Here is a 12,279-nt window from a genome sequence, read left to right on the forward strand (position 1 = left end):
CTTTACGTTAGTAACAAAGTGGTAGGGCGAGTTAACATTCCAGGTATGTCTTCCGGCGCTCTTTCTCAAATTAATTCTTCCTTTTTTTTTTTGTCATGCAAAACTCTAGTTGTATATATGCTTCGCATGAATCCGTAAAAATACTTTTCTTCCATATCTTCGTAGAACTTAGTCATAAATGTGATTCTCGTGAACCTGTAGACTTTCGTCATGAATACTGCGGCAGTGTGTTTGTGAAAACCTAGTTGCTTAGGGTTTTCCCTTATTTTGGTGTAGCCGTGTGTGGGTGATAATTTCTTCTTGTCTTTCCTTTTTGATGTAGATACCTTGTTAGCAAAACAACACAAGAAACTCCGGAAAGATGTCACTCGGGCAAAGTATTGCTTTACCAAAAGACGTTAGTAGTTCTAAGCCAAACACGGATGATGACTTCTTCACAAAGCCCCTTGCCGCAGCCCGAAAAAATCATCCCAATTTCGTGCTGATCCTCTTGACCGGTTCAGAAGATGAAAGGAGGACCCGTTCAGTCCGACCAGAGAGTGTAATACGGTTTTGTATTCATAAAGGAGAGTATTCTGCTTCCCATATTGACTTTAGAATGTGACAAAGCCCTTTGCGATCCTTCGACAGATGGATTGAGTTTATGGTGAGCCAGGAACACGTAAGTGCTAACTTGAACCGAGCGCAAATCATTGATGCTGTTAGGGCATCTACAAAGCTTCAAATTAGGAAGGATATTCCTGGTTTAGTTGCCTTTATCTCCAGATGGTGTCCGGACACTCATACAGTCGTATGTAGGTGGGGTGAAATGACTTTCTCCTTAGAAAGCGTCGCTCTTATGTTGAATCTTCCCATAACAGGAAACCTAAATATCCAACTGGAAGAAGATGAAGAAAAGATGCGAGCCACTCTTGTTGCAAAGTCGAAGGATTTCGTTCGGAAAGAGAACGAAAAGTGCTTCTACGGCTGGTGGGTGTCCCAATGGTTCCCGGATGAGCTGGACCCGAGTCAAAAGAATAATACACTTCATGTTGCGGCATTCTTGGCTCTCTGGTTGTCCAGGGATGTTTTCGATGACGGCTCCAACAAGAAAGAGATAAGACAAGAGCTTCTGATGATTGCCATAAAGTTATCGAAAGGCGTAGTTCTCCCCATTGGTAGCTTGTTCCTTGGTTCTCTGTATACGCATCTGGATCACCTGGTTGCGGACATGCGTGTTTCAAACGGTTATATGAAAGTGGACTCGTATGCCCATGTTGACTTCCTTCAAGCGTGGTTGTGGGAACATTTTGAGAAATATGCTCTGAAGCCGTTGCCTTCACTTCCCGCGAGTTGGGGTGGCTCCAGAATTCTCCGATGGGTGAACAGGCGTCCAAGAGTCGGATCGAACTTGATTAGGTTCCTTGATAAGTCGCACGAAGTCAATTTTCGCCCGTGGGCCCCGGTGCATGCGTCTATAGTTCAGGTTAACACCTTTGCTTCTGCTCCAAATATGACTTTGCTTTCGAAGGTAACTTGAGTGTTGGTGAAAACTTGTTTATGCGGAGTTGCACGTCTGGTTGTATGCCGTCTTTCTTTAGGGGGTCTTTCCAAGTGGATTCTTATAATATTGATCGTGCTGCCCGTCACATGGGTTTCGACCAAGGGATCTCCTTTACTCGTCAGCCAGTTGCTTCAGAGAATCCGTTGCCGGTCGTCTTCAATGCCAGCGTTCTTGTACCGGGTACGCGTCTACCCTTCTTGCCCTTGGAAAGAGTTTCTTCGACGAACTTCAAGTACAATGAGTTCTGGCAAGATGAGTTCCTTACTATCCGCGGCTTTGTGAATCACATGGTGGCGAACGCCCGTTGTAGACCTTCCCCTGAGGTTTTGACAAAGCATCCAATGTTGAGGGATCCTTCTGCAACTAAGAGAAAGTTTCCTGGTAACGTGGACAGTCCCCAGGTGAAGGAACGAAGGTTGAAGAATCGCGCTGGTGGATTTCGGTCGGTTTCGACAGACTCGGCGACCCCCGTGTCTTTCAATTCTTCCAATATTCAGGTAGGTGTCTCCCCTGGCTCAACTAAAACGTGTAAATATTCATTTTGTTTCTGAAATTTTGCATCTTGTTCCTACCAGGGTTTCGGTAGTGTGAACGCCTTTACCGTGCTTGCTCGTCGTCAGGAAATAACACCTCTTCCGATAAAGGCCGGCAGTGTTGATCCCTCTAGGGAAGAGTCAGAGAAAGAGAAGAGTTCAGAAGACGAAGGTAGCTCTTCTGGCAGCAGCACTGGATCTTCTTCGGGAAGCGGATCGGTGAGTCTTGCACATGTTTTTTTTCTTTTCCATTCTTTCTTATTTTTCGAAAATGTCTAACTCAAGATTACAGGAAGGATCTGATTCTGGAGACGATTCTGAGATAGAGGCTTGTGAAGATTTTCCTTTAGCTGCAGCGACTGCTATTGGTGCTTCGGAGATGGAGGTTGATCAGACGAAAGGCATGGATGCGGCTCGAACAACGGAGAATGCTCTGACGACTGTCAACGAAAGCGTGGAAGAGAACCCCTTGCCGTCTGTGGGTCTTTTTGCAAGCGCCACTTTCGATCCCCCGTACTTGGTTCCTTATCCAGGTCATGTGCTGGTCGGTGGCTTCAGCATGCTGGCTAAGTACGAGGTGATGTACACCAAAATATGGGAAAGGTATGGACATATCTCCACAACCAGGAAGATCACCAGTCAATTTGCGCTGGTCAAACGTGTGGAGGAAGCTCTGTCTTCCATCGCGGATATGTGTGAAGTGACCGGCCATACCGTTTCTGAGGATGTCATCGTCAGTTGGAAGTATCATCGTGATATGTGCGTAGAAAATGAGTTCGACGCTTCGTGGTTCATTAAGGGCTTTGATGAGATCCGGAAATCGAAAACCGTAGTAGTCGAAAGTCTTTCTGCAGATGAAATCTCCCAGCAGGAGGCAGAAGTTGAAGAATTATCCAAGACGTTGACTCTGAAGAGGGCGGCTCTGGAATATGCAAGGGAGGCTTTCTCCAAGAAGAGCAGACCCTTGTTGGATAAATTTCCTTGAATGTTTCTCTGTCTTTTCGCTTAGGTCCTTTTTTTTTTTTTGAAAGGCAAACATAATGTCTAGTCTAACGTTTGATTGATTTTGATAGAAGGTTGGTATTTTGTGAGACTATTGGATTACTTTGAAATGAATGCATTCTAATAGTATTTCTCTGGTTATGACTTGCGAATAGGATATTGTTTTCATGAAAGTGTGTGCCGGTAGTTGGCATGAGATGAAATAGCATGATAGTTTTATTGAGAACCTAAAAGAACAAATCGTATATATTCTGTCTAGTCTAGACTTACTCAGTTTTTCTGGGTCTTCTGATGAAAACAAGATCCTTATCATGTAAAACCAATTTTTCATGCAGTTTTTTCGTGACTGCGGAAAGTCCCCAGTCGTTTTTGGAGTTTCCTGGTGACCGAATCGTTTGCTTTCAGTTCTTGTGAAGTCCCCAGCCATCTCTTGCGGCTTACGACTGGTAATCAGGTTGTCTGGTAGTCGAGTTGTAGATATCTGAATAGATTGCTTGCTTCCGCCGTCCTGATGTCTGAATCGAAGTATGAGATCGAGGATTGAAAACTGACATTGTAACCGAAAGATCAATCTCCCACTGTGGTCGCCAATTGTTTATGGGTGAAAATCGTTTCTGCTGATTTCGGTAATTTCGGTGGGTGAGTGAGAAATAGATCTAAACCCTAAACAAATGTACTGCACATGAGTACTTTAGATTCGAGAGATCAATCTATACAAATCTGGCCTAAACCAAGAAATGGTTGTTCCGTATTTTCTTTTGTCACAAAGAGGAGGAGAAGGGCTGGTTTAGGGAGGGAAGCGAAGAGAGTGTTGAGACCAGAGTAGTACTTGACTTGTATCAGAAGGTGAAAGATTTGAGAAAGCTAGCAAGAGTTGCCTTTCTGAGTGTTGTATTTCTCCCTGACTAAAAACTTGTGTTTCTGTGGAAATAGGTAAAACCTATTTATAAAAGTCCAAGTGAAACGTACTCTGTCCTCGTAAGAAAACAAACGGATGAGTTAAATGGGAAGAGGTGGTAACGCCTGGTATTGATGGAATTTGATGGAATTGATGTTCCATAATTAAAGGGCGTTTCACCATTACTTCCTGCATTTACTAACCGTTTTATTCTTATGACACTTTCTTGAAACGTGCATTTGTGTATGCCGCACGTTGTAGACCGCCAAACCAAAACCCTAATGAGCATCCCCCAGTTTGTGACATACGTTTTGATGTCTCGAGTGTTTTCGTGGAAAACATGTAGCATGTTGCTGGTGTTTGATAAGTTGAGCTTGAGAGACTTGTCGGCTCAGTGGAGACCTTCGACGGTCGAGATTTTGCATCTCAAGAGGAATCGTGGCCTTTGATGTAGGCGCGGCATGCCAAAGTGCAAGGGTTGCACGACATGGTATGCTAAGTTGCAAGCGTTTGCACGGCATGTGCCAATGGCGCGTGTGGCGACTTTGGCCCTAGGTTGCACGTCTTGGTATGCCAAGTTGCAAGCGTCGCATGGCATGTGCCAATGGCGCGTGTGGCGGATTTGGCCCTAGGTTGCACGGCTTGGCATGCCAGGTCGCAAGGGTTGCATGGCATGTGCCAATGGCGCGTGTGGCGGCTTTGTCCCTAGGCTGCACGCCTTGGTATGCCAATTTGGAAGCGTTGCATGGCATGTGCCAATGGGCGTGTGGCGGCTTTGGCCCTAGGTTGCACGGCTTGGTATGCCAAGTTGCAATTGTTGCATGGCATGTGCCAATGGCGCGTGTGGTAGCTTTGGACCTAGGTTGCACGGCTTGGCATGCTAGGTTTCAAGGGTTGCATGGCATGTGCCAATGGCGTGTTTGGCGGCTTTGTCCCTAGGTTGCACGGCTTGGCGTGTCAGGTTGCAAGGGTTGCACGACATGTGCCAATGGCGCGTGTGGAGGCTTTGGCCCTAGGTTGCACGACTTGGCATGCCAGGTTGCAAGGGTTGCACGACATGTGCCAATGGCGCGTGTGGCGGCTTTGGCCCTAGGTTGCACGTCTTGGTATGACAAGTTGCAAGGGTTGCATGGCATGTGCCAAAGGCGCGCGCTTTTCGCATGGTTGCCATTTTGTGCAATGGTGGCACGTTATTTGTCGTTTTGGCATGGTTGCCATATTTTGCACAATGATTTCATGGTAATGCAATTGCTATGTTTTGTGTGATGAGTGCACGGTGCGTGCATTTGGCATGTTTGCCATGCTTTTGCGCAATGCTTGCACGATACGTGCAATTGCTATGTTTTGCGCGATGTTTGCACGGTACGTGCATTTGGCATGTTGCGTGACATGTGTGAGTGGCATGATTGCCATGCTTTTGCGCAGTGATTGCACGGTACGTGCAATTGCTATGTTCTGCGTGATGATTGCACGGTGCGTGTATTTGGCATGTTTGCCATGCTTTTTGCATAATGGTTGCGTGGTATGTGTGAATTTAGGATTTCGCGCATCGAAACCCTAATCTAGTATTTGAAAAAGGGTACCCTGGTGATTTTTACATAAGCGCGTTAAATGTTCTAATAAATGTGCTAGTGTCACTGGTGACGTCATGTTATACGTGAGGTTTTACGGTTTTACCCTTTGTTCAAAAACCACCGTCAACAATATCATGTTTTATAGGAGGATTATGTTTCTGCAGTACAGAGTTAGATTGATCAGGAAACTGCATGTTCATGGTTTCAATTAAGGAAGATTCCCAATCACTAATATACTGTTTTAAGTGTTGAAAGAATTATGTTGGCCTGAACTGCAGTTTATCAAAGACAATAGAGCATCTTAATTTCCGTATGTGCCACAAGATACAAGCTATAAACCTGATTTTTTCTTGCATTACAGTTTCATCAAAATTATTAGTTATAAACAGACTCCTTAGCCATTCAATTTAATTCACAGAATTCAAAGAGCTAGCTAAGTTATTATCCATTCAAAACCAGATTTGTTTGGCCACATCACACTAAATAAATAAATGATGCATATTTTCATCATGGTTTCCACACAGACAAACAGTTTCAATGTTATTTACATATCTACTAAGTTTATCCCTCGTTGGTAAACCTTGGTGAAGACACATCTACAAAAAGTGTAAGATTTTTGGTTGTAGTTGAACTTTCCAAAGCATGTTCCATGGAAAGTTGTTAATGGATGAATTATTAACCTGTAAAGGCTCATTGAGCAAAAGTTTATAAGAAGATTTAACTGAAGACAAATCATTCTTAGATCATGTCCACCTAATCTGATCCTTACCTATCATAGGTATCCTGAGTTTACAGATTTCAGTCACCACATCAGTAGGAAACAAAGCATTTGCAGTGTTTATATTCCAGCTCTTAGTGTCTTGATCAATAAGCTGGTTAACAGTTTTCATAGCATTGCTAACAAAAGTCGAAGGCAAAGTAGTATCAATAGTTGGTACCCAAACATCTTTCCAAATGTCAATGTTATCACCATTGGCAATTTCCCAAAAATAATATTTTTTAATTATAGCTATCCCTCGACAAATTTCTCTCCAAATCCATGATCCTTTAGTAGTTACCTCATCAGATAAAGGGTCACAGTTGGGGAAGTATTTATGTTTATAGAGTTGAACCCATTTAGTATCAGGATCTTGTAATAATCTCCAAGCAAGCTTAACAAGAAGAGCATTATTAAAAAGAGATGACCTTCTAATATTGAGTCCACCTAAACATTTAAGACTAGCTACTGTATCCCAAAAGATGGGATAAAAACCTCTGTTACTACCATCCTTATTCCTCCAAAACCTTTTCTGGATAGAATCCATCCTATCAGTTAACTTCTTAGGCATAGGTAAAACAGACATTTTGTGAGTTGAAAGAGAACCTAACACAGTTTGAGCTTGAACAGTCCTAGCTGGGCCATTTAGATGTTTGGACTTCCATCTTCCTAATCTTCCATCAAAGTTATCAAACATACTAGTAAAAGACTCAGACTTGTTTCTTAGTAGGAGCAGGGGAACTCCTAAGTACTTATCTTGCAATCCTAGTTTCTTAATGTTAAGAATATTAGTGATAGTCACAATGGATTGGTTCTGAGTTCGACTAAAAGTTATCCCAGACTTTTCAAAGTTTATACTCTTCCCAGAGACTTTACTAAAATTATCAATGATGGTTTTGAGATTTCTTACCTGAGTAGGATTGGATTTAGTGAAAATTAAGCAATCGTCTGCAAAAAAAAAGTGAGAAATAACAGGACTAGTAGCAGAGACTTTAATACCTTGAATCTGATGTTGCCTTTCAGCACTAATTAACACCCTGGAAAAGACATCCATACAAATTATAAAGAGATAAGGAGATAGTGGGTCTCCTCGTCTCAGACCTCTAGATGGTTTAAACATCTCCCCTGGAGCTCCATTCAAGAGAACAGAAGTGGAGACAGTTGTAACACACTGGCTAATAAGATGGCACCAATCCAAGTGAAAACCAAGTTCAGACAGACAATCAAGAAGAAATTTCCATTCAATCCTATCAAAAGCTTTAGACATATCTAGGTTAACCGCCATTAGACCTTTTTTAGACTTATTTTTCCTCATTGTATCCACTATCTCATGTGTCATAACTATGTTCTCAGTCATAAGTCTAGATTTGACAAAAGCAGCTTGATAAGGTGATATTATCTTATTTAGTAATGGCTTTAATCTATCGGCAATTATCTTAGATATAATCTTGTAAGATGTGTTGCACAAACTAATTGACCTAAAGTCTGCAGCTATTTTAGGACAAGTTATCTTCGGTATAAGGGACAAAAAATTGTGGTTATTTTCTTTTAGCATAAACTTACCATGGAAGAAAGTTTGAACCATTCCTACGGTATCATTTCCAACTATATCCCACATTTGTTGATAAAACCCAGACGGAAACCTATCTGGTCCCGGTGAAGTCCACGGTTTCGTCTTGAAGACCACTGACTTCACCTCATCATAAGTAGGGACCCTCATAAGATTAGGCATTAACAAATATATATGGGTAAAGGGCTTTGAATTTTACTTTTAAATGACCCTATTTTGCACTATACCCCAATTAGTTTGGGTATACCTCAATCCCACCGGTCTAAACTTATATGAAAATTAATCTCTTATAGATATTCTTGGAAGATGCTGAAAATGAAGGGTTCTATACGCAACTCCCTCGTCATAAAATAAATGGGTATCCCCTGCAAAAACTTAACCCCTCCAACCAACCAACTCATGCAATCATGTCAATGTGTTCTCTTCAATTTTAAACTCATAAAATGTTTCCTGTATAATATCACTCCTCCCACCTCCATTACTCTAACTTTAGTGCACCCTAAAACCAGACCTACCCCACACCATATGTTTAATTTTGTAAGTTGCTTTTTATCTAGAATCACTTCTTCAATTCCATCTATCTTCTTCACTTTTATCTATCTATCGAGTTAGCTTTCACTCATAGAGAAGACGAAGAAGAAGAATACATTAACTTATCTAAGCTATCATATCATCATGTATAGATAGATAGGAAGATAGAATCTTGTCAGAAAATGGTACAATGAATATAGGTGAAGGGAAGGGGAGGTAGACTAGTGAATTGGGTGATTCATTCCAAAACTTTAGATTCAAAGTCTCCCCCACCTATATGGGTATGTTGGGATCTTAGTGGGGTCTTTCTCACATGTGAGACTTACTACTACTATAGACATTTTATGTTTGACCATTTGGAGCTTCGATCTTCTTCTTCTTCATAGATTTGGATCTAGAAATAAATGAAAATTCATGCTGGATTTATATGGAGAGATGACAACATTCCTTCCCTATACTGCACTTTGGGTAACCAACCCTACCCATCTTTCCTTCGTATGGACTCATCAAAACATTAGCTAGCTAGATGATGGATATATAGAGATGAGAGCTCTTTATTTCTGTCTCAGATTGCTACTACTGTCGGTTTCCTCCCAGCTTACCAACCGCATTAGAAAAGACACTACCTCGATCATTTTTAATATCAAATAGAATCAAAACAAAACATGATTTAGCACAAACTATTCACCCATAATGCAAACAATATTGTAAGATATGTAGAAGAAGAAGAAGAAGAAGAAAGCAGTTGAGAAGTACCTAGAAATGGATAAATAATTGACATATAAGATTTCACATTAGTGACCGTACGTCCAAGATTCCGCATATATATGCAAGGATATTAACATGGCTAATATTGCTCGATAAGCTTAATCATGGAGGGTGGTTATTATATAGTAACTTGGATTCATAATTCCTGTGTATTTGGTTAGCACTGAGCAGCCTAGCATGAATCCTTGTGACAAGTTTCTATTACCTACACATAAACATAAATTCAAACTAGCTCTCCAAACTGAATCTCATATACCCTGGCCAGTTAATTATCCTTGAGATATCTATGTTGTCTTTAGTTTCTCTGTAAATCGGGATGTCAACAGATCATAGAATCAAAATGTAAATGCATTTCTAGTAGGATATGGTAATAATCATAATATGAGGTTGAAGCTTGTCTACAGTATAGCAGTATGGTAAAAAAAAAAATCAGAGAATCAAGAATCGAGTCACTTGATTCTCAAACCCCCCTGGCGTTCCCTAGTCAATAAGCTCCCCAAGAAGCAACTCGTGAGCGGCTATTAATCAACAATGCTACCTTCAAAATTCTCTAAGAATTCAAAATAGATAAAACCACCGCATACTAATAATTCGAAAATTGGTCAGAAGTTCACGTGTATGTGGCCATGCATATATCCTCTGTATGACACCAACTTTTTCTTTTCATTTGTTTTCATTATCTCTCTCTTTGTTATCCTGACACGGGATAAGACACGGCCATTTAACGTATCATTAAACACGTTTATCATGTATATTATCTTGAATTAATATTGATAACAACCCCCATTAGCCTCAGCCTGAACCAGAAATGCGGGTGGTCAAGTTGCACATCAACCTTTGGCTAGTTTAAGGTACATTGTCCTGCTAGTAGTGAGTGAGTGTGAGTCTACTAAATATGTGTGTTTTCTTGCTCGTTCTTGATATCGATTGTACATTACAGGTTTAACTACAAGTAGTTTCATGGTACGTCAATATATATGCGGGCCTTTGATATAAATAACAAGAATTGTACGTACATGGTCCATTTCCGAACATATAAAGAAGTGTACAATATGATGATTGATTAAAAACATAATAAATCATTAACATTACTTAGAAAATCAATATCCTCCTAATTACAAACACTTTATTATTATAATAAAATAGTAATCAACAATTTAACATCACTGCACAATCACTGTATGTATAGTTGATGATTATGGTGGTGATGCTGAACTAATTAACTCTCTTGATTTCTTGATAGCCTAGTATTATTCCCTTATTCTCACTTCATTCAGTTAAGCATTTGATGATGAGTATTATTAGGGTTGAACATTATTTGATGCTGAGTAGGTAAATATTGGTAAGCTTTTGCTAATGAAGAATAATTTGCACCAAATCCAAGTGGTGGTGATGATCCAGCACTTCCACCAGTGTTGATATTGTTTGTAGCAACTTTTTCCAAAGATTGAACTTGTGTTTTCAAGAACTTCACGTAATGAATTGCTTCATCTAACATTGAAGCAGTGTCCATTTTAGTTCCTCCTGGAACAAGTCTTTGAAGTATCCTTATCCTTTCACTTATCCTTTCCCTGCGATGTCTTGCCGCTACACTTTGTGGGTCTTTAGATATCTTTACGTTCTTTCTCTTTGGTGGTTTAACCGACTCTGGATCAATATGAATTGGTTGCATTGCTGCTATCCGGAATATCATTTCTCGCATTGCTGCCATTGAGCTTCTTTTATTCGAAAATGCACCATTCGCATTAGCACCGGACAGTTCACCTGCACGATGACCTGAGGAGAATTTGTTATTCCCAACTACCATGGCACTGGACATGTTAACTTGTTCTTGATGATGAACTGATGAATTATTGCCGATAAACGATAATGTGGAAGGATTAGCATGATGGTGGTGATGATTAACCAATGCAAGTGATGAAGATTGGTGTGGGTTGTCGTCATAACTGTGATGTGTTAATGAATCAATGCTACTTCCAGAGAACTCCATGGATTGGGAATCAGTTCCTTCGTGTTGATGATGGGGTCCTGGGTAATCTGTTGGGAGCTTTTCCATTTGCATCATCATCATCATCATTTCCATTGTTTGCTCTTCTGTTGCAGACTTCAGAAAGTCCACATCCATTGATTCTTTCTCACTCTAAACCGAGAAGTACCCTAAAAAAAAAAGACTAGAAAGAAGAATTGACAAGGAATAATGGTAAGAAAAGCTGAGAAGAACACACTCAGAAATCTGAAAGACAGAGGAATGGGTAAGCTTATAAAGAGAAAGTAAACCAGTGGGAGTTTTATCAGAAAATGCAATAGCACAGTAGTAGTTGATGATGATGGAGGAACTAGGAGGGTAAGGAGAAGATAAAAAGAGAATATTATACAGAGAAAGAAAAGAAGTAGGAAGACTATATATATACATATATATATATCAAGTGGTTGAATATTATTATACAATTACAGATGCTTCTTTTATCCCATTTTATAGCTACAAAGTTGTTTGGGGTTCTTTTCTTTTACCATAATATTGCACATTTTTGGCAAATTTTGCAACCATCTGGTTTTATTTAATCTAGTGTCCGACAGTTGAGTTGGTTCCTGGTTGAACCAAGAGGTCTAGGATTTGAAGCCAATTAATTGTATGTGCATATGAAAATTTTGTGAGACAGTGAGTCTATCATAAACAGTAAAACTAAAAATTACTACTAGAATGGAGTAAAACTCGACTTTGGAAGTAAGGTTACTGTGTTTGAATTGAATCATAATGAATATTTACTTAAAACTTTAAAGACCAACACCACCCACATACACTCACATGCCATGTGTCAGAGGATAAGACCCTAATTCAGAAGTCTCACCAGACCCCTTTAAATGAGTATTCCAATTTTCTAACCCTTCCTCCTACTTGGACTCACTGTATTACCATTCCGACGAAGGCACGTGTCCGCGATAACCAGGTGCCTAGTTGACAGCCAACTTCATGGTATTAACTATCTCCCCCGGTTATCATGCTTCTACTGCATTCTTCTGCTCCGATGGTAATACCAAGGCCAACTCTGTTTTCACTATGATCCCATGAAATTATGAAGTTCTAAGCTAAAGCCTTCACACA

The 12,279-nt window shown here is 40.4% G+C and overlaps 1 protein-coding gene across 1 annotated transcript; it reads right to left on the reverse strand.

The window, feature by feature from the left end:
• Positions 1–10,449: 10,449 nt before the first annotated feature.
• Positions 10,450–11,301, reverse strand: LOC113349621 (transcription factor HEC2-like). The gene has a single exon (XM_026593621.1). The coding sequence runs from the start codon at positions 11,299–11,301 to the stop codon at positions 10,450–10,452; it is 852 nt and encodes a 283-aa protein (XP_026449406.1).
• Between the last annotated feature and the right edge of the window lie 978 nt (positions 11,302–12,279).

The sequence above is a fragment of the Papaver somniferum genome, chromosome 1, assembly GCF_003573695.1.
Source record: "Papaver somniferum cultivar HN1 chromosome 1, ASM357369v1, whole genome shotgun sequence".
Taxonomy (NCBI): domain Eukaryota; kingdom Viridiplantae; phylum Streptophyta; class Magnoliopsida; order Ranunculales; family Papaveraceae; genus Papaver; species Papaver somniferum.